The sequence below is a fragment of the Hordeum vulgare genome, chromosome 2H, assembly GCF_904849725.1.
Source record: "Hordeum vulgare subsp. vulgare chromosome 2H, MorexV3_pseudomolecules_assembly, whole genome shotgun sequence".
NCBI classification, from domain to species: Eukaryota; Viridiplantae; Streptophyta; class Magnoliopsida; order Poales; family Poaceae; genus Hordeum; species Hordeum vulgare.
In genome coordinates, this window is record NC_058519.1 from 453,701,915 (window position 1) to 453,725,335 (window position 23,421).

At 42.4% G+C, this 23,421-nt stretch overlaps 3 protein-coding genes and 1 non-coding gene across 4 annotated transcripts; 2 read left to right on the forward strand and 2 right to left on the reverse strand.

The window, feature by feature from the left end:
• The first annotated feature begins 1,218 nt into the window (after nt 1-1,218).
• On the forward strand, nt 1,219-6,620 carry LOC123426621 (chaperone protein ClpD2, chloroplastic). The gene is made up of 12 exons (XM_045110482.1): nt 1,219-2,263; nt 2,564-2,733; nt 2,826-3,055; nt 3,163-3,271; nt 3,359-3,489; nt 3,898-3,999; nt 4,082-4,363; nt 4,455-4,576; nt 4,667-4,961; nt 5,065-5,298; nt 5,581-5,814; nt 6,107-6,620. The coding sequence occupies exons 1-12, from the start codon at nt 1,644-1,646 to the stop codon at nt 6,416-6,418; spliced, it is 2,841 nt and encodes a 946-aa protein (XP_044966417.1). The 5' UTR covers nt 1,219-1,643; the 3' UTR covers nt 6,419-6,620.
• Nucleotides 6,621-7,372: 752 nt separating this feature from the next.
• On the forward strand, nt 7,373-7,446 carry TRNAN-GUU. The gene has a single exon. It is a non-coding gene; the product is annotated as a tRNA-Asn (tRNA).
• Nucleotides 7,447-7,902: 456 nt separating this feature from the next.
• Nucleotides 7,903-11,389, reverse strand: LOC123426622 (chloroplastic import inner membrane translocase subunit HP30-2-like). Its single transcript, XM_045110483.1, has 6 exons — nt 10,915-11,389; nt 10,287-10,402; nt 8,869-8,995; nt 8,495-8,649; nt 8,303-8,365; nt 7,903-8,225 (listed from the first exon to the last, which is right to left on the reverse strand). Exons 1-6 carry the CDS (start codon nt 11,242-11,244, stop codon nt 8,198-8,200), a joined length of 819 nt encoding a protein of 272 aa, XP_044966418.1. The 5' UTR covers nt 11,245-11,389; the 3' UTR covers nt 7,903-8,197.
• Nucleotides 11,390-21,742: 10,353 nt separating this feature from the next.
• LOC123430240 (momilactone A synthase-like) lies at nt 21,743-22,865 on the reverse strand. Its single transcript, XM_045114119.1, has 2 exons — nt 22,813-22,865; nt 21,743-22,693 (listed from the first exon to the last, which is right to left on the reverse strand). Exons 1-2 carry the CDS (start codon nt 22,851-22,853, stop codon nt 21,913-21,915), a joined length of 822 nt encoding a protein of 273 aa, XP_044970054.1. The 5' UTR covers nt 22,854-22,865; the 3' UTR covers nt 21,743-21,912.
• Between the last annotated feature and the right edge of the window lie 556 nt (nt 22,866-23,421).

Genomic DNA, 23,421 nt, shown 5'->3' on the forward strand with positions numbered 1-23,421 from the left:
ATCCCAAAAATAGACATAATCAGATTCGTGTATACCTAGGTGAACAAATCAACTCTCACAAATACACAACTTGGTGTCGCATCCTTCTTTGGAGTCTAGATCTCCTCCGTAAAATTTGGGATCAAGTAGATAAACTTGGCATTGTAAAGTTGCTCAAATTTGGTTATGAATAGAGATGATATTTTGGGGTATTTAGATGGACGAAATCAACTTGGATTGAGATGAAACTTTGCAGGATCATCACATATATCATATGTGACTCGCTATAAGTTTCCTGAAATTTATTGAAAATATTTCCTATGAAAATATTTCAAAAGCTTGAAATAGTCAGAAAGGGTTTTGAGGTATTTTGTCCAATATTTTAAACGTGATCATGTGTTGAAACTATTATGTATGGAAAATATATGTCTAGTGAGTTTTCCTAAAAAAATCAAATATTTTTGAAGTAGTAAAATATTTGTTTCCTATGAAATACCATTTTTGGCCTCAGAAAAAGGTATTTAAATAAAATAGAAAAATAACTTTTAAAAATAATTATTTTATGGTTTTGGAAAACCTTTTTGATAATAGGTTCCAAATGAAATCTTTGGGGTAGAACATCTCTCCTAAATTGAGGACTTGTAATACAAATCTGAACTCAGTGGTTTTTAAAAGCTTAAAATAAATAAATGCCTTTGTATAAAAAATATATTTTATAAAAGTAGTTTCTAATTCTACTCACATGACATGATTATTGGACAAAGATTTGGGGTCAAACAAAGGAGTTCTTGAGAAAAGATTATTTTTTATGATTTAAAACACAATCAATCACATGCAAGTAACAACCAAATCAATCATCATAAGCATACAAAAAATATATTAATTAATTCTAAATTTTATAAAAGCATAATGTGGCAAAATGGTACAAACACATTCACAACAGTCCAAATGAAAGGACGCATATGGTGTTGGCGGATGCGCCCGACGGCGTATAGGGACAGATTTACCAAAGTCTGGTGTAGATACTGTTACCTTGGCCAGTGGCTACAAATGTGGGTAAATACCATCCATGCATGCATTTCCCCGGGAGTGCCCCACGCATTCGCATACGCATGAAACACGTTGCGAACCAGCCACTGTGTTGTGTCCAGTGCGGAACACGATGCCCGGAGCGGCACATTTGGGCCACCGGCGCGCGACGCAAACCTCCGCGCGCGGAAACCCGCACACATTGGCCACCGGCGCCCATCCTCCGCCCCCGACCGGCCATCCCGATCGGATAAACCCGCGTCACGCGCGCGCCACCAAAGAACACCACCCCCCCGCGCGGTGGAACACCGTACCTCGCCTCCCGACACAAGCAGATTCCTTTCCTTCCTTCCTCCTCCGCCGCACCGCAACGCATCTCCATCCACCACCGCGCCGCCGCGCCGGTCTCCCCACCCCGCCCTCCTTCCTTGCGTGCCGCCCGCAGGTCACTTCCTCCCCATGCAATCACTCGATTCCCGAGCGGCGGTGGCGCACAGCTAACCGCCTGGCTGCAGCTTTACTCTATTCCGTCTCGTGCAACTTTAAGGCCGCACCTTACAGCCGGTGCGAGCCCATAGTTTAATCCAACAGGAGGTGGAGGAGGAAGCATCCAATCACACACCGAACCGACGACGATGGAGGCGTGCTGCTGCTCCTCGTCAGCGGCGGCCCCGCCCGCCTCCATCCTCGCCACGGGCGCCGGCCTCCGCCGCCGCTTCTCCCCGGCGACGGTTGCGGCCGCCGCGTCGGGCGGTAGGGCGGTGGCGCTCGCGCACCCGCTCCGCGCCTCCTCCGGGACCCTGCTGGCGCCGCCGCCGCCTCGGCGGGGGCAGCAGCGGCGCGGGGCCGCGGGCCTCGTCGTCAGGGCGGTGTTCGAGCGGTTCACCGAGCGGGCAGTCAAGGCGGTGGTGCTCTCGCAGCGGGAGGCCCGCGGGATGGGGGACGAGGTCGTCGCGCCGCACCACCTGCTGCTGGGCCTCGTCGCCGAGGACCGGTCCGCGGCGGGGTTCCTCGCGTCGGGCGTCCGAATCGAGCGAGCCCGCGAGGCGTGCCGCGCCGCCGTCGGGAAGGGCGGGCCCGCTCAGGCCGCCACGGGGCTGGCCACGGACGTGCCCTTCTCTGGGGCCAGCAAGCGCGTGTTCGTCGCAGCCGTCGAGTTCTCCAGGAATATGGGGTGCAACTTTATCTCCCCGGACCACATTGCGCTCGGCCTCTTCGACCTGGACGATCCGACAACCAACAGCATCCTCAAGAGGTTGGTGCTGATGTTTTCCTGCTTCATTTCTCCAGAAGAGCTTGCAATTTGTGGTTTCATGTCGGCAAAAATGTCAACAGCTAAATAACGCATCAAACTTTCTCTTGATCGTCTAAACAATAAGCAACATTCGATTTTTTGAACTTTCAAAACGGGAAATGCAAATGAATTTATGTGAACTCCTCAAAGAAATGGGAATCCGATTAACTGTAAATTTAAAAAATGTTGTCCATCTGGCACTTGTAATTAAATGGGAATCCGATTAACTGGGTACTAGCTAATTAATGATGTTCATTGTAGCTTAGGAGTAGTTCCAGCTCAGCTAGCAAAGCAGGCTCTTACCCGAGTCAAAGGGGAGCTAGCGAAGGATGGCAGAGAGCCTCTGGGTTTGTCTTCTTTCAAATTGCGTGATAAATCCACTGCTGGAAATGGGAGGACTGGAATTGCCAAATACTCCAATAAAAAGAAAGGTGAGGGATTAAGCTGCTCTGTGGGTGTTTGTATTAATTTTCTTTATGATATGGAGTGTGGAAAGAATGAGCTTATTTACTTGTCATTTCAGAGAAGAGCGCACTAGCTCAATTTTGTATAGATTTGACTATGCGAGCCAGTGGGGGGTTTATTGATCCTGTTATTGGTCGTGCAAAGGAGATTGAAAGAGTAGTTCAGATTATATGCCGGCGCACAAAGAACAATCCAATTCTTTTGGGTGAAGCAGGTGTTGGAAAAACTGCCATTGCTGAAGGGTTGGCTCTTAAAATTGCTAATGGAGATGTGCCTATTTTCCTTGTGGTGAGTTTCCACTACCAATTATAGATAAACAATCACGTTTGATGAAGAAAAAAAAATGCTTGCAAACAGTAGCTTATAGTTATGACTAATTCACATTGTTTATGTAGGGAAAGCGTATACTGTCACTAGATGTTGCTTTACTGATGGCTGGTGCAAAAGAGAGGGGCGAATTGGAAGCCAGGGTTACTAGTTTAATACGTGAAGTGCGCAAAGCAGGTTTATCTTATTTGTACCAGTATAAATGGAACACTTAAGCATTTGTTTCAGTTTTTGATCTTACAAATAGCTCCCTATTTCATGTAGATGATGTTATTCTCTTCATCGACGAAGTTCATACTCTTATTGGGTCTGGAATTGCTGGAAGAGGAAATAAGGGAGCTGGTCTTGATATCGCTAATCTGCTGAAACCTGCACTTGCTAGGGGTGAATTGCAGGTATTGTTTCCACACAAGGAACTCCTTCTATGGCTATTCCTGATGTTGTACTGATTTGTTACTGCTGCGCATACTCCTGATGTTGTACTATGTAGCGTGTCACTTGAGTGACGTCCCTTTATAAATACCTGTGAAGTATTTGTGCTAATCAGCCATCATGATCCACATGGAATGTTTCCATGCAAAGTACTCCCTCCATCCGAATAATTGACTCAGATTTGTCTAGATACATTGTATCTAGACATGCTTTAGTGTTAGATACATCCGTATCTAGACAAATCTAAGACAGCTAATTTGGGATGAAGGTAATAGTATTAAGTAGTTATATATCTCATCTGCTGACATACTGCAACATAGCATCTTTTCTTATTTTTCTTTCCATGTGCTGATACTTGTCTGAACTCACAGTGCATTGCATCTACAACTCTGGATGAGCATCGTTTGCATTTCGAAAAGGATAAGGCTTTGGCCCGCCGATTCCAGCCAGTATTTGTAAATGAGCCTAGTCAGGTAGTGCAGAATTTCAATTCTCAAAACCGCTTGGTACTCTTCCTTATTAGCTTCTTTTAATTTCCCTTCGTTCTCTTTGCAGGAGGATGCTGTGAAGATATTACTTGGTCTGCGTGAAAAATATGAGACTTATCACAAATGCAAATACACCTTAGAAGGCATTAATGCGGCAGTTTATTTGTCAATGAGGTATATCCCTGACAGGCATCTTCCTGACAAGGTTATTGACCTAATTGATGAGGCCGGTAGCAGAGCTCGGATGGAATCATTTAAAAAGAAGAAGGAAGAGCAGTGCTCCATTATTTTGAAGTCACCAGATGAATATTGGCAAGAGATTAGAGCTGTCCAGGCCATGCATGAAGTGGTAATAGAATATTTAAATAGAGTTGTTCCAAGTAACATTTTTGCATGGCATCTGCTGGCAGATGTTCAATTCATTTCACAACACGTTTCAGGCACAAACTAACAGGTTGAAATATTCTCTAAATGAAAATGACCAAGAGAATGAGGTTAATGTTGAAGTACTGGATGATAGCAAGACAAGTCCAAGAACAACACCGTCAACTTCAGCTGATGAGTAGGTTTTCTCATTCATGATCTCATCCTGAGTAGACTTCGCATTTCACAATATAGGCATCTAAATTTCAAAACACAATTAATGATGCAGACCATCTGTGGTTGGATCAGAGGAAATCGCAAGAGTCACATCATTGTGGTCGGGTATACCAGTCCAGCAGCTGACTGCAGATGAAAGAAAGCTTCTAGTAGGACTAGACGATGAACTCAGAAAGCGTGTCATAGGTCAAGATGATGCTGTTGTGGCTATATCAAGAGCTGTGAAGAGATCACGCGTTGGCATGAGTGATCCCGACAGACCTATTGCTACTCTACTTTTCTGTGGTCCAACAGGAGTTGGAAAGACTGAATTAACCAAAGCTCTAGCATCAACTTACTTTGGATCTGTAGGTCACTCTTTCCTGGTTATATCTTTCTATAATTATTCCTCAACTTAAAGAACATGTTATATGGAATTTATCTTAAAAGGTTATTTCTTTCGTTTAACAGGAGTCAGCTATGGTTAGATTAGATATGAGTGAGTACATGGAGCGGCATGCTGTGAGCAAGCTTATAGGCTCTCCTCCAGGGTACATGGGATTTGGTGAAGGTGGTACTTTGACAGAAGCAGTCAGGAGAAAACCATTCACTGTGGTATTGTTTGATGAAATAGAGAAAGCTCATCCTGATATTTTCAATATTCTTCTCCAAGTGTTTGAAGATGGTCATTTGACGGACTCACAGGTGCTAGATCCTGACATTCGTGATATTACTTTCTGCAGTAGATAAATAAAATTCATACTGTACTTTGCACCTCGAAAGTCGGGCTAGCTATTTTTGCAAACTCAACAAGCTATTTGTTCATTGTTATGACCCATGACTTGTCCTAGAAGGGCGATCCTATTTATGAGACTCATTCTCATGTGCATTGCTAAATCTTGTGTGAACTTCTCTTAGAAAGATGAGGCAAGACCCTGGATCCATCTTAGTGAAATGAAACCATCATTATCTTTTTCTGAACTACAGGGCCGCAGGGTTTCCTTCAAGAATACATTAATTGTCATGACATCAAATGTTGGTTCTACATCGATTTCCAAAGGAACGATGAGCATGGGTTTCCAGACGCAAAGTGATACAGAAGAGAACACATACGCTGTAATGAAATCCTTGGTAATGGAAGAGTTGAAGGCATTTTTTCGACCTGAATTGCTCAATAGAATGGATGAGGTGGTTGTGTTCCGTCCACTTGAGAAGACTCAGGTCTGTTTTTTCATTTATTTAGGTTGCTTAGTTATTATCATGTGATTCTAGATATCATATTAGTTCATTATAAAACTAAAACCACTGGTCCATTTGTGCGCCATTACGCAATACCTGCGCTGCAACCCCTTGTCCTCTTTGCACCTACGTACCTACTACCTAGTAAAATTTTGTACATCAGATTTTTTGTTGTTGTTGGAAAAAATTGTTGCATTACACCTTCTGACATGTAGTTTATGGAATCATGCTAAGTATCGCAAATGATGCACTAACACTTCCTGACATTTTTCAGATGCTGGCTATTCTTAATATAATTATGGAAGAGGTGAAGGGTAGGCTTTTGGCCCTCGGTATCGGCTTAGTAGTATCTGATGCCATGAAGAACATGATTTCTCAGCAAGGATACGACAAGAGCTATGGTGCACGGCCACTTAGAAGGGCCGTCACTCAATTGGTTGAGGATGTCATCAGCGAAGCAATTCTCTCTGGGCAGTACAAACCTGGTGATACCATAATGATGGACACTGATGACAAGGGAAAACCTTGCTTGAGCCGGTTGAATGATCAGACTGTTCAAGTTTCTGATCCAACACCAACGCTTTGAAGGCTTGAGCACCAGTGTATAGCGAGGCTTACTGCGCTGTGGATAAGCTTGTTGATTCTTTCGTGCATAGCGGTATAGGTTCCGTAGTTCATGTACATATTCTCCAGATGCTGGAGTTTCTCCGTGAATATAATGTAAATTGAAGTCTTACATCACCTGTACATACTGCTGCATTTCTAACATGTGTACATTGTTTACGTCAGACTGGAATGTACATACTGTGATTGTGTTGTGCTTCAACATATCTTGCTGAACACCTGCTGCTTATTTCCAGACGCACTCTGAGTAAGATTTCTGAATAAGCACCTACTTGCTCAAAGTAAAAATCTCAAGCTTTCTGAGCAACAAATTTTGCCGTAGACTGGCAGACTTCCGGGAACACCCATCACTCAACATAAGAAATAGCTGACCAACAGACAGTGAATCACTCCAATTTGATTTTGTCAATCAGGTTCGGTGCAAGTTTCTGAAGAATATGATACTCCTTCCTAAATATAAGACCTTTTAGAGATTGTACTATAAACTACATACGGATGTACATAGACATATTTTAAAGTACAGATTCACTTATTTTGTTTCGTATGTAGTCTCCTAGTGAAATCCCTAAAAGGTCTTATATTTTGAAACGGAGGGAGTATTTATCAACTAGACTAAACACTAGATCTTGTAAAGTGAATATGTGATATGGTATGACAAGGCTTGGAATATATGATTAGGCCTCAAACTTTATACTATCGTATTTCACTGCATTCACCATCATATTGCTGGATACTATACAGAAAGACCTTAACATGCACGGTGTAACAGCTATATTGATTATCTGCCCGCAAAAAAGAACTCTATTTATTATCCAGTTGCCAAATAAAACGGTAATATACATGGAATATTATGAAGAAGTGCATTGCTCTCTCTGCTCAAGTATGTTTAGACTCCAACTACAACTGCACCAACGAAGCTGGAATAGCTCAGTTGGCCAGAGCGTGTGGCTGTTAACCACAAGGTCGGAGGTTCGAGCCCTCCTTCTAGCGATTTTTTATTTTTACTGATTTTTTTTGATACTTTTAGATTTCCCATTTTACTCTTTTTTTAATCGGGATTTCATGAAAAAAAATTGATACTTGTAGATTTCCCATTTTACTTTTTTTAATCGGGATTTTCCGAATCAGGATTTTTTTCAATTGTTATCAATTTTCTGTTTTGCTTTTGCTGAATCAGGTTTTTCAATATGTACATTTTCTGGCTTTCGCAACTATTTTCACTATGTAAATTTTGTGGTTTTCACAACTATTTTGGGATTGTATATTGCACGTTAAGATACGTTCTTGGAAGAGTTTGTGCGTGCTTGAAGCCACTTCTCCATGTTGAAGCGTACGGCAATCCTGCACTTATCCTTGCTACAACTAGCAGCATTTAACTATCTGATTGGCAAACAGGAGGAAGGGGTATTAACATGTTCCAGCCAGACTGAGACATTCCATCTTGTCTTTACACAAATAACTCTGAATAATTTTCAAAAAATAACTCTGAACAAGCTCACGTGTTCTGGAAATAAAATTTCTACCATGACAACAGCAGAAAGTAGCTCGACTGAAACTTCAATACAGATAATCCATGTAATTTAATCAGCCTAATTACTACAAAACATTTACTAAGTTATCTTTTACAATCATACTGCTGCCTAAAGAGCTCATCATCGTTGAAAGAGCTGGACTGGACTGGACGGACTTCCCAGACCATAGTTTATGCAACTTGGGAAAAACTGGTGCCAATGCAATCACTTCAGTTTGATTTCGCCAACCCAGGTTCTCTGCAAAATTGCAAACTATCAGATCATAAAAGAAACTGGCGCACCAGAAACCGGAAATGCATGCAATAATTCCAAACCTTTTAATGTGATCAAGTATGACAAGTCTTGGACCAGGGGGGATATTCACATCTCTGAGTGCGCTGGAGGATAATGCAACACAAATGTGAATTTTCAACAACTGAATGGTAAATTTCAGTAAGCATATTACTAATTTAAAGATTGATTTTTTCGGCCGTTGCAGGGACTCAGTTAAATATTACAAAATGTACCTTTCATTGAGAAGAGGCAGTGTTTCATCAGTTAGAAGACCCTTCTTGAAATTCTTCTCATAGTTTTGGAGGCCCAATTGGTTCAACATAGTTCTTCCACGAGAATAGTTCATATCTTCATTATGCGTCTTTGTCTTCGAGAATTTCTGCCCAACCTACAATTAGATGGATTGACCATAAGATTGATCCCAAGAATTAGAAGAGTACAACAACCATAGATAAATTAAGGATACATTGCCCTATCCTACTGATATATAACAGTGAAGTTGCAATGCAGCGTGAAGGCTCACCAGCACATTCAGTACTAAAACCTAGAGACATAATTCAAGTACAAAATGACTTTCATTTGCAGGAAGCATGTACAGCTTACTTACAATGAAAAAGCCACCTTGAAATACTGCAAAAGCCATACCAGTTGTAATTGCATTAACAACTGGATTCGGGGTTCCCATTCCACTCACAATGGAGAATAGAGCACCAGAACCAAAAGCTGCTGTCATGCTATATAAAAGAGAGTGTTGATCAATCATGCAGTTGAAAATACATACCAAATATGTTCATCTTATTAACAATTGGTCCTCTGAATTTGTAACACCAATCATGATTGACTGAAAGGATGAAGGGTGTGATATCACCTTCCGTTTTCCTTGTATTATGTTTTACTATTTGCTGAAGTCCTTAGAATATCAAGTTTATCTTACAATATGCCATTGTTTTCAGAAGATAATCATGAACACACTAGAGAAACCGTATGAAATCAATCATGTAGAAAATAGGTATCGGTTAATGGTGGGAATCACTTCAGAGACCCTGAAGTTGCTTCGGCAATTACCAAATTTTAGGGTGGTAAAAGGCAACCAAAATGGAAATAAAGTGGCACATTCTCTGGCTTGATTCTGTAGGGAAGAGTCGAGTTGTGATGTTTTGCTGAGTTCAATCTCACCCTGCGTGTAAGCGGTTGTCCAGCATGATTGTAAGGGTATTATTTGCTCTTAGTTAATACAACACCATTACAATAATTAGTTATCAATTACCTAACAAAGTACACTCTGATTTGTTCGTCATGCACAAATAGTGACATATAAGTCTGGAAACATGTTATTTTTACAGCTTCAAATGGATCCAGCTAGTGGTCGTAATGGTATGTTCCCCCTTTACATTCTAGAGAGAAAGAGAGAGAGAGAGAGAGAGAAAGATTGCATTTTTATCCATTAATTCGACCCCAGTTGCACAATTTTACTGTGGTTTGAAAATAATTGTGCATGTCGCTGGGTCATGCCATGAAACTTCGTGATTTTCAGCACTTAACAGGCTGACACGATCAACTAGCTTACACCTTAGGCCCACTCATAGAGGTGCCTATTGCCACATTGGTTTTAGATACCACATTTGCTTTATTTTATTCAGCCTAGGCAATGCCACTGATTGGTTAATTTTCTCAAAATATAATACTAGGCTTCCATATTGAGGAAACATATATACAATTTGTATGCAAGAACATATTGCGGTGTTGCAGTTATATTGGTCTTTTCACTTAGGTTTTGGGGTTCCATTTAACTACTAGTATTTTGGAACCAAACATTCCTTATATCAGGTAGAACAAATACTCTTTGGAACCAAACATTCCTTATATCCTAGCCAGCTGATATGCAACTGACCAATAGCTAAGAAATAAAAGGAGAGCATCTTATGTGAACAGAATAAGATGCACCTATTCTATCAAATGTGTTGTTGGCTTCCTGTTACTTGCAAATATTCACATAACAAGAAACAAGAACTTATGAACCCTCACCTGCCCTGGAGATCCTCCACTCCTCGTACCCTTCTCATAACACAAGATATGCCTGCATTTGCACCAGTCATGACTGCAAAATTTCGAGCTTGCACCAGTGGCCCGCCTGCCAAAGCCTATAATAATTGAAAAAAGATACCGTTAACCTGAAGGATTAGAGGATGATTGGATTTGCATCAACCAGGATAATGTTGTACTTAGTACATGATCGATAGAATGTACATGATCGATAGAATGTAATCGTTGCCTCTGCATGTTCTTAGTTTCTAGTATATGTCAGACAGCCTTGAGGACCAATAAAGACTTTGCTGCACTAAAACTAAAGGAAGAGTGATGATTGCTTTAAGAAACGAGAAAGGAAAAGTAATTGATGTCTACGAAAAGGAAAAGACATCACATGCGTACTAGCTATCTCGATTTGATTTTAACAAAGTTGGTCCGATTCCAAATGACAAATCCAGTCTTAAGTCGAACAAAAGAACCTTGACACTCGACGTTTCAAGTATTGTGTGAACAAGGGACCAATTGCTTTATGTTGTAAGTAAATATCCCAGAAAATAAACCGAAAATGATGGTCTCCATCTAAATCTGTAACGAAAGGACTGGTATACATGGGCGAGGAGGAGACCTGCGCTTGCTTGAAGGTGGCCATGGCCTTGGGGTCGAGACCGGGAGGCGGCTGCGGCACGGGGAGCCCCGCCCCTCCTTCGGGCGCGAACGTGCCCATGAGCCCGCCGAGCGCGCCGCCCTGCACAGCCCCGAACGCCGTGGTGACGGCGGCCTCGATGTGGGTGGGCTGCTTCGCCATCCACTCGCGCACCCCGACCTCCAGCGACCTGAAGCGGTCGGTCAGCTCGGCCAGCGGGTTGGCCCCGCCCCGCGACGCGGACTGCGCTGCCGTAGTGGACGAGGAGGCCATCACCACCAGCGGGCGCCTCTTCTGCCCCATCCCTTCCATCCCGCCGTTCAGGTGTTTCGATGTGTTGGGGTAGGGGAGGAGGAAGAGGAGGAAGAGATAGGCGGAGCTCCTCGATTGGTTGTTTATTATCCCCTCCCCTCGGATGCTCCGCTAATATTTCTCTTCAGTTGCTGCCTCCAGGGTTCCACCACCAACCCCAAACCCCTCTCGTGTATCATATGGGCCGGCGCTTCGTCGAGATCTGCGTAAAACACAAGTACATTAAGCCCACATGATCTTTGTATTATCCATGTAAGCTCGTAAAGCCTATGAAACAACTAGTTAGCCAGCACTCGAGCCTCCCAACAATCACTCTCGCGCGTCGTCACTTGATGCGTTCTTAGCCATCGCCACGTGTCGTGTTCTGAGCGTTCTGTTCGTATTTTACTTTTTTTATTTTTTAGTACGTGTTTTTGATTTTTTAGATTAATTTTTTCCGCATGGCCGTGCCTTTCGAAAAGAGAAAAAAAACGCATTTTTTGCTCTCTTTTCTCGCGAGAGACACGGCCGTGCCTCTCGGAAAGGGGGAAAACCCATTTTCTGCTCTCTCTCTCTCTCTTTTTGCGAGAGACACGGTTTTGTTATCGTGAGAGGCACGATCAGAAAAGGGGAAAACGCGTTTTCTGTTCTTTTTTCTGCCAGAGGCACGGTTTTGCTATCCGTGCCTCTCGAAAATAAAAAACGTGTTTTTTGCTTTCTCACTTTCTTTTTTTCATGAGAGGCACGATTTTGCTTCCGCGAGAGACACGGTTTTGCTATCGCGAGAGGCACACCCGTGCCTTTCGGAAAGGAGAAAAACGTTTTTCTGTTCTTTCTTTTTTCCGTGAGAGAGACGGTTTTGCTTTCGCGAGAGGCACGATTTTGTTATCGCGAGAGGCACGGCAGTTGTTTTGTCCGGTTTTTTCGTGAAAAAAAAGTTTGTCAAAACTTATCAACATGGGATCTAGTTTTAAAAATCTCAACGCGATAAACCCAACGGTGAAAACAGTTCAGGATTTGAACGCATGGTTTAGAAAATAAAACATTTTTAAAATATGAATCTAAGAAAAAAGGAAAAACTTCCAGGTTGCGATAAATGGCACGCATATAGTGCGCCACTTGTCACAATCTAGGAAGATGGGATTAATCGTTGAAAGGTATATTCCTCAACTACTCCCTGTGTCTCAGTTTACAAGTCCGACACATATATCTAGATCGTCAATTTGACCAATTTAATAAGAGTCATATATAACAAATAATATACCCCCTCCGTCCCAAAATAAGTGACTCAAAATTGACTTAAATTTACACTAACTTTAGTACAAAGTTGAGTCATTTTTGAGTCACTTATTTTGGGACGGAGAAAGTATATTATTATAAACTTTAGATGTATTATTTTCTAATGGTATAATTTTTATATTAAACAGTATATTTTATATAAGTTAAATTGATGATCTAGGTATACGTGCATATCTTTTAAACTGTGACGGAGGAAGTAGTGATTTGGAAAGCCTATTTACTACAATGCTCGGCTCTCGTGTGTTCTGAAGCCGGTAGTGGCCCATGACCGGGTTTGTGGATGTAGCTCTTGCTTGTTCTCTATGGTTTTGAGAACTTCTATTTAGCCTTATTTTAGGAAGGTTCTGTATGACATTTTTCCTTTTCTTTCTAGGATGTGCTACGCGTCGGTCGGCTGGTCGTGAGCCGTCAGATTTGTTACATTGCACGAGCCGAGTACGCCTTCATCACTGCAGGTCTGCAGCACAGGTCGTCGTAGAATTATTTTTATAACATAGATCTTGTTGTAAATTTTTTTTGCAACAACTGTTTTGTTGCGGCTTTTTTTAAAACGGAGGGTTTGTTGTAATTTTTTTACAATTGAGATCTTGCAGTAAAAAATAATCCATAATAAAGAGTTTGTTGCAGAACATAGACTCGTCATTGACTATTACAACATCATATATGTTTCACAAACATAGTCCATGTTGAAAAATCCTATGTGAGGCATCATTTGAATGCGTGTCATATAAGGGAAGTGGTGTACGCGGCCATCGTGATCCGTCGGGTGATGGTTAGCTTTTTCCTTTTGTTTATTTGTTTTTTAGTTTTATCTGTTTCCTTTTGAGATTTTATTTTTATTTTTTATTTTCACCTTCGCCTTTTCTTGTTTCTCCTCCTAATCTATTTTATCTTTTATCGTTGGGGATCATAGTAATAATTCAAAAAAATCCTACGTCACACCAAGATCAAACTAGGAGAAACCAGCAACGAGAGAGGTAGAGCATCTTCATACCATTGAAGATCGCAAAGCGGAAGCGTTACTATAAACGCGGTCGATGGAGTTGTACTCGCGGCGATCTACTCATGAGAAGTCTCTAGTCGCTACTTACTCCTCTCATATTGTTGATGATACTTGTACATCTAACCCTATCTCTTTTGAAGTATCAACATTGAAGGAGAATGTTGAGCTACGTGCTCAACTTGATTTACTAACTAGCAATTATGGGAAGTTGGAAGAAAACCATGTAATGCTCACAAGCTCTCATGCCGATCTTCTAACATCCCATAATGTGCAAAAGTTAGCTCATGAGGCTATCATCACCAAGGTAACATCAAGTGAGCCTCATGTGGACAATGGCACTACTTCTAGTCAAAGTACTATATTTCCATGTGCTAGTCCTCGTAATTCGTCTACTAATAATGTTGCTACCTCGTGTGATGAATTACTTTCCTTGCCTTGTTGCTCTAACATTAAAGCTTACACTTCCTCTAGTACTTGCATTGATACTAACCGTGCAGAGGAAATAGAAGAACTAAAGGCCCAAGTCACTTCTTTGAAGAAAGACTTGGAACAGTGTCATGAAGGGATGTCCACACTCAACAACGTCCTGTGTGAGAAAACATCTCCGAATGACAAAAATGATGTTGAAGTAAACTCAAACAAGAACAAGAGGGGCCTAGAACAAGTCAATAATTCGGCCAAAATCATTTGCTTCAAGTGCAAAGTTAAAGGGCACCATGTTAGATCTTGCCCTCTGAAGACGAAGTCTCAAAGTCACAAGCAACAAGGGAAGCGGCCACAAACTCAATCACATATTCAGCTACAAGTTGAAGGAAGGCCTCTTCCCAATAAGACCCAAGCCAACACTCCCCGAGGTGAGAAATCAACTGGGAAGAAAGCAAAGGGTAGATGTTGCTACTTATGTCGTGAGAAGGGTCACGTCGCTTCGTCTTGCACAAGAGGTAACTTATCAAACCCAATCACTATTGATGATACCTATTCCCTTGGGAAGGATAAGGTTGGCAATGTGTTTGCCAAGTTTGTTGGTACTCAAAATGGTGTCAAGAAAAGAACCATTTGGGTTTCCAAGCCTATTGTGATTAACCTCTTAGGACCCAACGTAGTTGGGGACCAACAAGCTCAAACTTGATCAATAGGTGACTATGGAGGACATTAGAGACTTGGATACATAATGAAGAATTAAGGGGTCTTCATCATTCATATTATCTCAAGCCAAGTCATTTGGATTATCAAGTTTCTATCTTATATCCAATGAGCCTCCTTACGGTAACTTATACTTAAATTGTTTACATTGTTAGGTGCTTGCCCCTTTGCATGTTGTGGTTTTGTACCTTGCATGCGTTTGTATATGTTGTGCTTCCAACTTGCTTATCTTGAGTAATCGAGTATGGGTATGTTGGTTTGCATATCATGTACATGTGAGTCTTGTTTTGAGCCTTTTTGCATCTTGTTTATTTTTTTTTGTTGGCTCTTGTGAGAGATTAATGTATTATCCCATTGTGGGGGAGTGATGTGCTTTGCACACCTCACAATCCTATAAATGTGTATACATGGGGAATACCACTTAGTTTTGATACTTCAAGATTATCTAGTTTCTATGTGGTATGTCTTACTCATGAGGAATTCAAATTCTATATGGTCCATTAAGTATCTCTTGTTGGTTTTAATCTGCCACTTGTTAATGTTGTTGGTTTATCACATTATGGGGGAGTAATATGCTATGTGCATATTACAAACCTAGAAAATGTGTACATTTGACGTGTTGCCACTTAGTGTTGATATTGTAAATTATCTTGTTCCTAGGTGGCATGTTAGCTCTACAAGTGTCATTTGCTTGCGTTTTATGGGTAAAGATGATCCTGGATATATTTGTGATCTACCAATGAGTATCACTTCAAAAATACTTCTTGTCCTTGACAATTGGTATTCCCATCATGTGATAGGAATTGCTAATCATCTTTACATTGGATTTTGTGTGTCGTTTGTCTTCCTTGCCTCTTATGAATCTATTTTAACATGTCTAGTATTTTTATAGATATAGAGAAAGTGATGATCCCATCGTGTGCGTTTTGTATTCAAATGCAAATTCTATATAATGCATGTCCCTTGGGGGAGCTATCCTATTTTCTTTAGAACACTTTCTTTATTCACCCATCATAAAATATTTATATCCCCATCAAGTATGTGTTGATGGGAGGCAAGTCTTGCTCTTTATGATGCTTTGTGCCATCATGAAAATTCGTCGAGGGCTTGGTTTGTTGGAACCTAGCTCTCTTTTGGAAACTAGATACCTCGTGTTTGTTTTCCTTCAATTGGTTTCTTGTTGCCTTCTATTTGGCATGTGTCAATGGATATCTCATTCCTTGAGGTATCTTTTAATTGATATCCTTCAAGTGATAGTTCTTTTGTTTTAGGATCTTATTATCACTTGATACCTTGTCTTTTGGTGACTTATCAACTTTGTGTTGAGTTGATTCTTGAGAAGTCCTGAGCATGCGTATCTAGCTACTATATACAACTTCTTTTGCTTGCTTTCCTTCTTTGACCCGATATATAGGAGAAACTCCAACTTGTCATAAATTGGCTAAAGTGTGCATGAAATTCAAATTCATATCTATATGCACATATGTATGTGGAGTTTGTCCTATGTATTGCTGGTTTTCTAACTCTTTGGTCCCAATGAGTTTGGGCACCACTTTGTTTGTTTTGTTGTTCTAGGAACAACTAGAGATGCATTGGATGCTCGGCTCACCTATAAGGAAGAAGTTGAGACCATGTGATTATTGGAGCCAAGTTAGGATGACCAAAGAACAACTATCTACTACATCAATCCAATGTTGTCTCGGTAACAAGTATCCACTTCATGCATTCTTTTCTTGCAAAGGACCCAACCTGTCTTTTCTTTTCCAGGTTGCATCATGGCATGAATCTCTTGATTTGTTCTTGTAGTACTTGTTTGCTTTCTCAAAGCATACGAACGATGATGTCTTACTACTAGTTAGGATGTCTTTGATGTTCGTATGTTGGAAGTTCATATTGTACAATAAGAAAACACTAAGCCATGTGCTATGCTTCCAAGCAAAAGATCTCATTGATATATTTATGACTTCCTTTTTGGATATCTAGTTTGTTCCTTCTTGTAACCATTTCTTGTGTACATCCTTCTTTGTGGATATATATATCATCATGATTGTCTTCTACTTAGAATCTTTTACACATGAGAGAAGTTGCATCTCTAATTGATATCCTCTTTTCTTTCACGTCCACCATTGCATTTCCTTTTTCAGCTTTTGGTGGCTTCGTGAAAGGATTTGTCTTGAGTGCGTATCTTATTTTCCTACATCTTGATGCACTTTTTGGATGTGAAGATTATTTTTCCTCATGCTTGTCTTGATGAGGGTTTTTTCCATTTCGATTGGTATCCCTCCTCTTGACAAGGTTCTTATTTCCTATCTTCACAATGGGTTGTCACAAGCATTGGTTCTTATTTTGTTTATTAGTAAGCTTGTGAACCCATTTTCCAGTATGTGTGTGTGGGAATGATCTGTCTTGCACTTTGTATCTCATTTCATCAAGACTATGTGATGAGTCATGTTCATCCATATCTTAGTCTTCTCAAGTGCTTTGCCATGACTCACACACATTACTTTGGTTGAGCTTATTCTTAAGTTGCTTCTTTTACATGTTGCTCAACCATTTGTTTTGTGCAAGTGATATGCTTATTGTCTCATCTATCTTCTTGCACTCGTTGTGTGTTTTTATTAATTTTGGGGGAGCAACGATCCTATTTTGTGCACTTGTATCAAATACAAAAATCTCTTATTAGTGCACAAATCATGGGGTGCTTCTCTAGTTTTGATAAAACACTCTGTTGCCTTTATCATAATATATTTTATTCATGTGGTTCGAAGGACCATATTATTGTTTGTTCCATCTGGTATCTTTATATTGCTTGCCTCTATTTTTGTATGTCTTTGTGGCATACGATCCTGTTATTTGCAATCTTTGGGTCCTCAATATACTTTGTTTTCCTCCAACTACTTATCATTCTATTTGTGCATTTCTTTGCACTCTTTTGCTAAGAAGTACACTCTTTTTGGAGGACCACCTACTATATTGGCTTTCTAAACTTTTCGTCCATTTTGGCAATCGATGCCAATGGGGGATAAGTTTAGAGAGTTTGCTTTGGATATGTTTAGAGGGTTTTGCTTTGATTGCGTAAGCATTTACATCTTGCACACATGCATTATTGCTTTGTATGTGTGCGCTTGGTTATGCTTATTTCCTTATATAAACTCTCTTGAAGTGGTTGTATCAATTCCCAAAATGGGGGAGATTGTTAGAGCATATATCTCCATATGTGGTTTTGGTAATTGATGACAATTCCTATGGACTAATGGTTGCCTTAAGTTATATTTATAGGATTTGTCCATAGGCACTTCTTAAAGTCCATCTGTTGGGTTCAAGGAGTTTATATGATGACCAAGATGGTATTCAAGGTATTATCCAAAGAATGGTCATAGAGACACAAGGTTGATCAAGATCTCCGACAAAGAGTAAATCAAGATGATCAACACACAAAGCGTACAAGATGTACCGAGAGGGATCAAGTGATCCCATGGTATGGTAAGCATTGTCCATTATGTGTTTGTGTACTAACCCTTTGTCTTCGTGAGAGTTCTATGTGGGGTTAGGTGTGTCTCCATGGGTTTGCGTCTAGACGAAGATCTCATACAAAGCGTACAAGATGTATCGAGAGGGATCAAGTGATCCCATGGTATGGTAAGCATTGTCCATTACGTGTTTGTGTACTAACCCATGGTCTTCATGAGAGTTCTATGCGGGGGTTAGGTGTGTTTCCATGGGCTTGCGTCAAAAGGAAGATCCCATACAACCCATGAAGGATGACGCCAAGTGGTGATCGTCATCGAGGTTGCGATGTGCAAGTTCAAGTGGACCAGCACGAATATATCATGCTTGAAGCTTGCCGTCCATTGTGGTGGCAATGGACTTGTGAAGATATGTTGAAGAGTGGCTCACCCATAGTGAGTATGGGGGAGCAATTAACTAGTCTTCATCAAGCCAACGCAATCAAGAAAGGTGGTCCATCTTGAGGAAGCCAAGATCATCGTCATCTAGCTCAAAAGGACGAGGTGCAAGGTATAGGTTTGTCGTTGATAGGTTTTCTGTTTTAGGATAGATTGTTGTACTGTCAAGGGGGGCTCTCAAGTGAGAAGCTTGATCGTATCGTTTGTTGAGAGCTCAAACCATTTGCATACTTGCATCATACTTCTTGGTTCTTGTTTGATGTTTCTCTTTGTGAGTTTAGAGCTTATGGTCAACTTCATGACAAGCTCGAGTTCATCGAAAACGGAGTCCATATGCATCTTCTATGATGTTTTCGATGTTGGGAGTTTTTACCGGTCTTATTTGACGAAGGGTTCTCACCATTTTCTTATGTGCCTTTTCTCACTTGCTTCTTATTGATATTTCTATCAAGATTGTGTTATCCCATGTTGTTAGCTTTCCAACGAACTTGGTTTCGTTGAAATCGGAGTCCGTATGCGAAAGTTAGAGCAGATTCAGTATCGAGCAGTAGTACCGCTCTTGTAGCGGTAGTACCGCCCCCGGAGCGGTAGTAATTTCTTACTACTGCTCCCTAGCGGTAGTACCGCTCTAGGAGCGGTAGTACCACTCCGGGTGGGCGGTAGTACCGCTTCGGGACGGTAGTACCTTTCTGTGAGCGGTTGTTCTTCGTCGGACTTTTTGCGAAGACTTTCTCTAGAGGTAATACCGCTTGGGCTAGAGGTAGTACCGCCGGGGTCTAGAGGTAGTACTGCTAGGTCTAGTGGTAGTACCGCTGTGTTCGGGCTGTAAGTGGGGGTAACGGTCTGATTTCTTCCCCCACTATATAAAGGGGGTCTTTTTCCCCCTTGGACTGAATTCTATGTGTTGAGCTCGTGTTCTTCCCCCATTGTTGACCTTCTTAGAGCTTGCTAACTCTCAATCCCTTCAATGATTCTTGCTAGTTCTTGAGGGAAAAGAGAGAGGAGATCTAGATCCACATCTCCACCAATCACTTTCTCCTCTATGTGAGGGGAACCTCTTGGATCTAGATCTTGGAGTTCTTTGTGAGCTCCTTGTTCTTCCTCTCATATTTCTCCATAGCTTTTGTTGTTGTGGAGGAATTTGAGTGTGAGGGACTTGACCACTTTGTGTGTTCTTGCCATTGCATGAGTTGCATCGGTTTGAGTTCTCCACGGTGATACGTGGAAGTGAAGTTTGAGAAGCTTATTACCTTTGGTACTTAGTACCCTAGATATTGTTCTTCGTGGATGCTTTGGCGTCCTAGAAGCTTGGTGGTGTCTCGGAGCTCAATCATTGTGGTGTAAAGCTCCGGGCAAGCGTCGGGGTCTCCAATTAGGTTTTTGAGATTGTCCCGAGCAATTTGTACGGGTATCGGTGACCGCCCCCAAGGTTTGCCATTTGTACAGGTTCGGTGACCGCCCTCAAGGGTCCCTTAGTTGAATCATGACATCTTGCATTGTGCGAGGGCGTGAGGAGATTACGGTGGCCTTAGTGGCATATTGGGGAGCATTGTGCCTCCACCCCGCTTCAACAGAGATTAGAGTCCGCAAGGGTGTGAACTTCGGGATACATCATCGTCTCCGCGTGCCTCGGTTATCTCTTACCCGAACCCTTTACTTATGCACTTTACTTTGTGATAGCCATATTGTTTATTGTCATATATCTTGCTATCACTTAGTTTTTTTTTATCTTGCTTAGCATAAGTTGTTGGTGCACATAGGTGAGCCTAGTTGTTGTAGGTTTTGTGCTTAACAAATTAAACGTTACTTTTATTTCGCATTTGTTCAAGCCTAAACCGTAATTATTTTAAAGCGCCTATTCAACCCCCCCTCTAGGCGACATCCACGTCCTTTCATACTTTTTTTGCAAGTTACTTTATTCTCCTGCCATGATATGTTATTTCCTTAGTCCAAAGGATCAACTAGAAATAGTTGCTTTCAAAATTGGCAACCCTAAAATTTAATATTTTCTGGTGACAGGACTATTCGTCCCATCTAGTTCTAGACCTCGATCCCAATAATAATTATTTTTTCCATCTCATGCAAGTTTTTTGTCAATGCTTGTAGAGATTATACTTTTATGGTCAGATTGATCCTGCCCGACATGATGAATAACATATCCGAAATGAACTCAATAACAAGGCAATGTTGTCACATATTGTAGTTGGTTCATCAAAGTTGTCTACGCTTCAAACCGACACATGTTTTTTGTCAAAAGATCATGATATTCAAGCTAATTTTTTAATTTGTTTTGTAATTTATATTGCATTTGCTTTTCATACCTAGTGTACCAAAAAAGAAAAAGCAAAATTATAATTAGATAATGTATGTACGGTTTGAAGCAAGGAAACACTCGCGCTTAACCGGCTAAAAATTGGGTGTGTGTCAACTGCCTCCGCAATCGTCTAATCAAATTTTGATTGGGGACACGTAACAATCCCATCATATACACGAGCTTTGCAACATGGTCCATGCCGCACTCAGTTGCTCTCGCAACAAGGGTTGTGTTGAGAACCAACAAGGCCGAGGCCCGGGGGAGAGTGGTGATGGTTGGTACCCGTTGCGATGACATTTCAAGTCCCCCGGTGGCGAGGACAACACAATTGCATTTGGGGGGGGGGGGGCAGATTGGTCGTGATCTACGACAACAGCTTCCATGAGGCAAAATTTCGTGTTTTGACACTTTTGGGATAGTTGATCAAGATCTGATCCTAGTTTGCAAAAAATTCGGGATCTGACTCTTTCTTTACCACTAGGGGCCATGATGATAGGGTACAACAACCTATCGTCAAAGTCTCCGGCGGCAGGCAACTTGACCACGTGAGCATAGCGCAACCCTACCGTCACAGGGGCTGGTGATAGGGTGTGCAACCCTACCGCCAAGGTGTCCGTTGGTAGGCCTTGTGTCTGGAACTTAGATTTTTTTTCATAGTATGGCGTGCAACCCTACCATTATGGACCTTGACGATAGGTTGTTATACACGTCTTCATGAGGCCTCGCGATAGGAAAAAGATCAGATCCCGAAATTTTTACAAACGAAGGTCAAATCTGAATTTAATTTAGAAAAGACTCACACCGTTTTCTCATTATTTTGTTCAAATAAGGAGAGATGGAAATGATAGGCAGTGGTGATGGGCGATGGATTTTGGTCATCCGGCGTTACAAAATAAATAAATAAAGCAACATAAATGATGGTGGGACGTATTAAATGGCACGTCGGCGTTAAGCTGCTAAGCAACCACGCCATGTGAGACGATCCTTGGATGCATAATTTATATGGATCGGTCTCCGTTAGACCGTTACTCCTTGAAGATGCCGAAGGTAAGGTTTGAGACGGAGATGCCGCCGTCGATGAGCAGGTTGTGGCCGCTCACGTAGCGCGCGTCATCGCTGACAAGAAACAGCACGGCGGCGGCGATGTCTTTGACCCGCAGTCCCACGCCCTTGAGGTTAGCAAAGGACTCCATGGCCATCTCGAACGCCTCGCCGTCCAGCCCCACGTAGCCCGTGGCCAGCGGCGTGGCCGCCGCCGCCGGGGAGATGCAGTTGACGCGGATCCCATGCTGGCCAAGCTCCGTCGCCGCGTTTTCCGTCAGCCCGACCAGGGCGCGCTTGGCGCACGTGTAGGCGTGCGACGCCACGCCGCCCACCGCCGACGCCAGGCTCGACGTCCCGATGATGCAGCCTTGCCGCGCGGGCACCATGACCCGCGCCGCGTGCTTGGTACCCAGGAAGGGCCCCACGAGGTTGACGGCCAGCACGCGCTCGAAGTCCTCCTTGGTGCTGTCCCGGATGCTGTGGCACGCCGCGCCGCCGATGCCGGCGTTGTTGAACATGATGTCCAGCTTCCCGAACCTGGCGACGGCGTGATCGACGGCCGCCGCGACGTCCTCCTCGCTGGTGACGTCGCACCGCACGTAGCTGGAGGCCGCCGGGCCGAGCTCCGCGCAGAGGCGCGCGCCGAGATCGTCCTGGATGTCGGCGAGGACGACGCTGGCCCCGTGCTGCACGAACAGCCGCGCCGTGCACTCGCCGATGCCGCTCGCGCCGCCGGTGATCAGCGCCACCTTGCCGTCCAGCCTACAACGTACGCACATGACAAATTAACCTTCACCTTCATCTAAGGCATAAGTACGCCATGCACATGCATACATATCAAGTATCAACACGGTGCAAAAAAAGTAGGCAACTTCTCGTACTTCCTTGCAGAGGCAGGAACGACATCAGAGCTGCTTGCCATGGGAGCTAACCTTGATTAACTTGTGCTACTACCAGCGGCCCTTGTGACTCGTTTTATAGTAAGTAATAGGCCTGTGGAGCCGCACCACTGATTAAACATGTTTAATTTAGCATTTCATTTTTAACACTAAACGGGCATCTCCAGGTTTCGATATTCGCCTCACGGAAGTGCCGGGGAGCCTTGGACGTAGCAAAAGTGTGAAGTGGCTCGTGCAACAGGAACAACGATTGCCGACCAGAGCCCCGAATACGTTACTCGCCGTCGTTTTTCCCTATATCCACCGTACGTTTCAGTGACTTGCTTTTTTCTTGGCCGGAAGACTGAGTTTGGAGTTGGCCGGCCGGCCGGCCGGATATGTATATGCGCCTGCATTGGCTTATGTGTGCATACTTTTCTGGTCAGCGCAAGATGATGGGCGCAAATATAGGTAGTCATCATATAAACTAGATCATTGATGATGCGCTTTGCTGCGTTCCTCTATTTATATAATTAAATAATGTTTTTTAATAAATAAATAACCATATGTAATATATTAAATTTGCATAAACATAATCATACATTAGTCGGT

Bases quoted from the DNA above. Each gene is read 5' to 3' on its own strand.
- LOC123430240 (XM_045114119.1), bottom strand. From the start codon at position 22,853: ATGGCAAGCAGCTCTGATGTCGTTCCTGCCTCTGCAAGGAA. The intron at 22,694-22,812 runs GTACGAGAAGTT...CGTACGTTGTAG, and splicing joins GTTCCTGCCTCTGCAAGGAA to GCTGGACGGCAAGGTGGCGC.
- LOC123426621 (XM_045110482.1), top strand. From the start codon at position 1,644: ATGGAGGCGTGCTGCTGCTCCTCGTCAGCGGCGGCCCCGCCCGCCTCC. The intron at 5,299-5,580 runs GTGCTAGATCCT...TCTGAACTACAG, and splicing joins GTCATTTGACGGACTCACAG to GGCCGCAGGGTTTCCTTCAA. The intron at 5,815-6,106 runs GTCTGTTTTTTC...GACATTTTTCAG, and splicing joins GTCCACTTGAGAAGACTCAG to ATGCTGGCTATTCTTAATAT.
- LOC123426622 (XM_045110483.1), bottom strand. From the start codon at position 11,244: ATGGAAGGGATGGGGCAGAAGAGGCGCCCGCTGGTGGTGATGGCCTCC. The intron at 10,403-10,914 runs GTCTCCTCCTCG...CAATTATTATAG, and splicing joins CCACCTTCAAGCAAGCGCAG to GCTTTGGCAGGCGGGCCACT. The intron at 8,226-8,302 runs GTTTGGAATTAT...GCAATTTTGCAG, and splicing joins ATACTTGATCACATTAAAAG to AGAACCTGGGTTGGCGAAAT.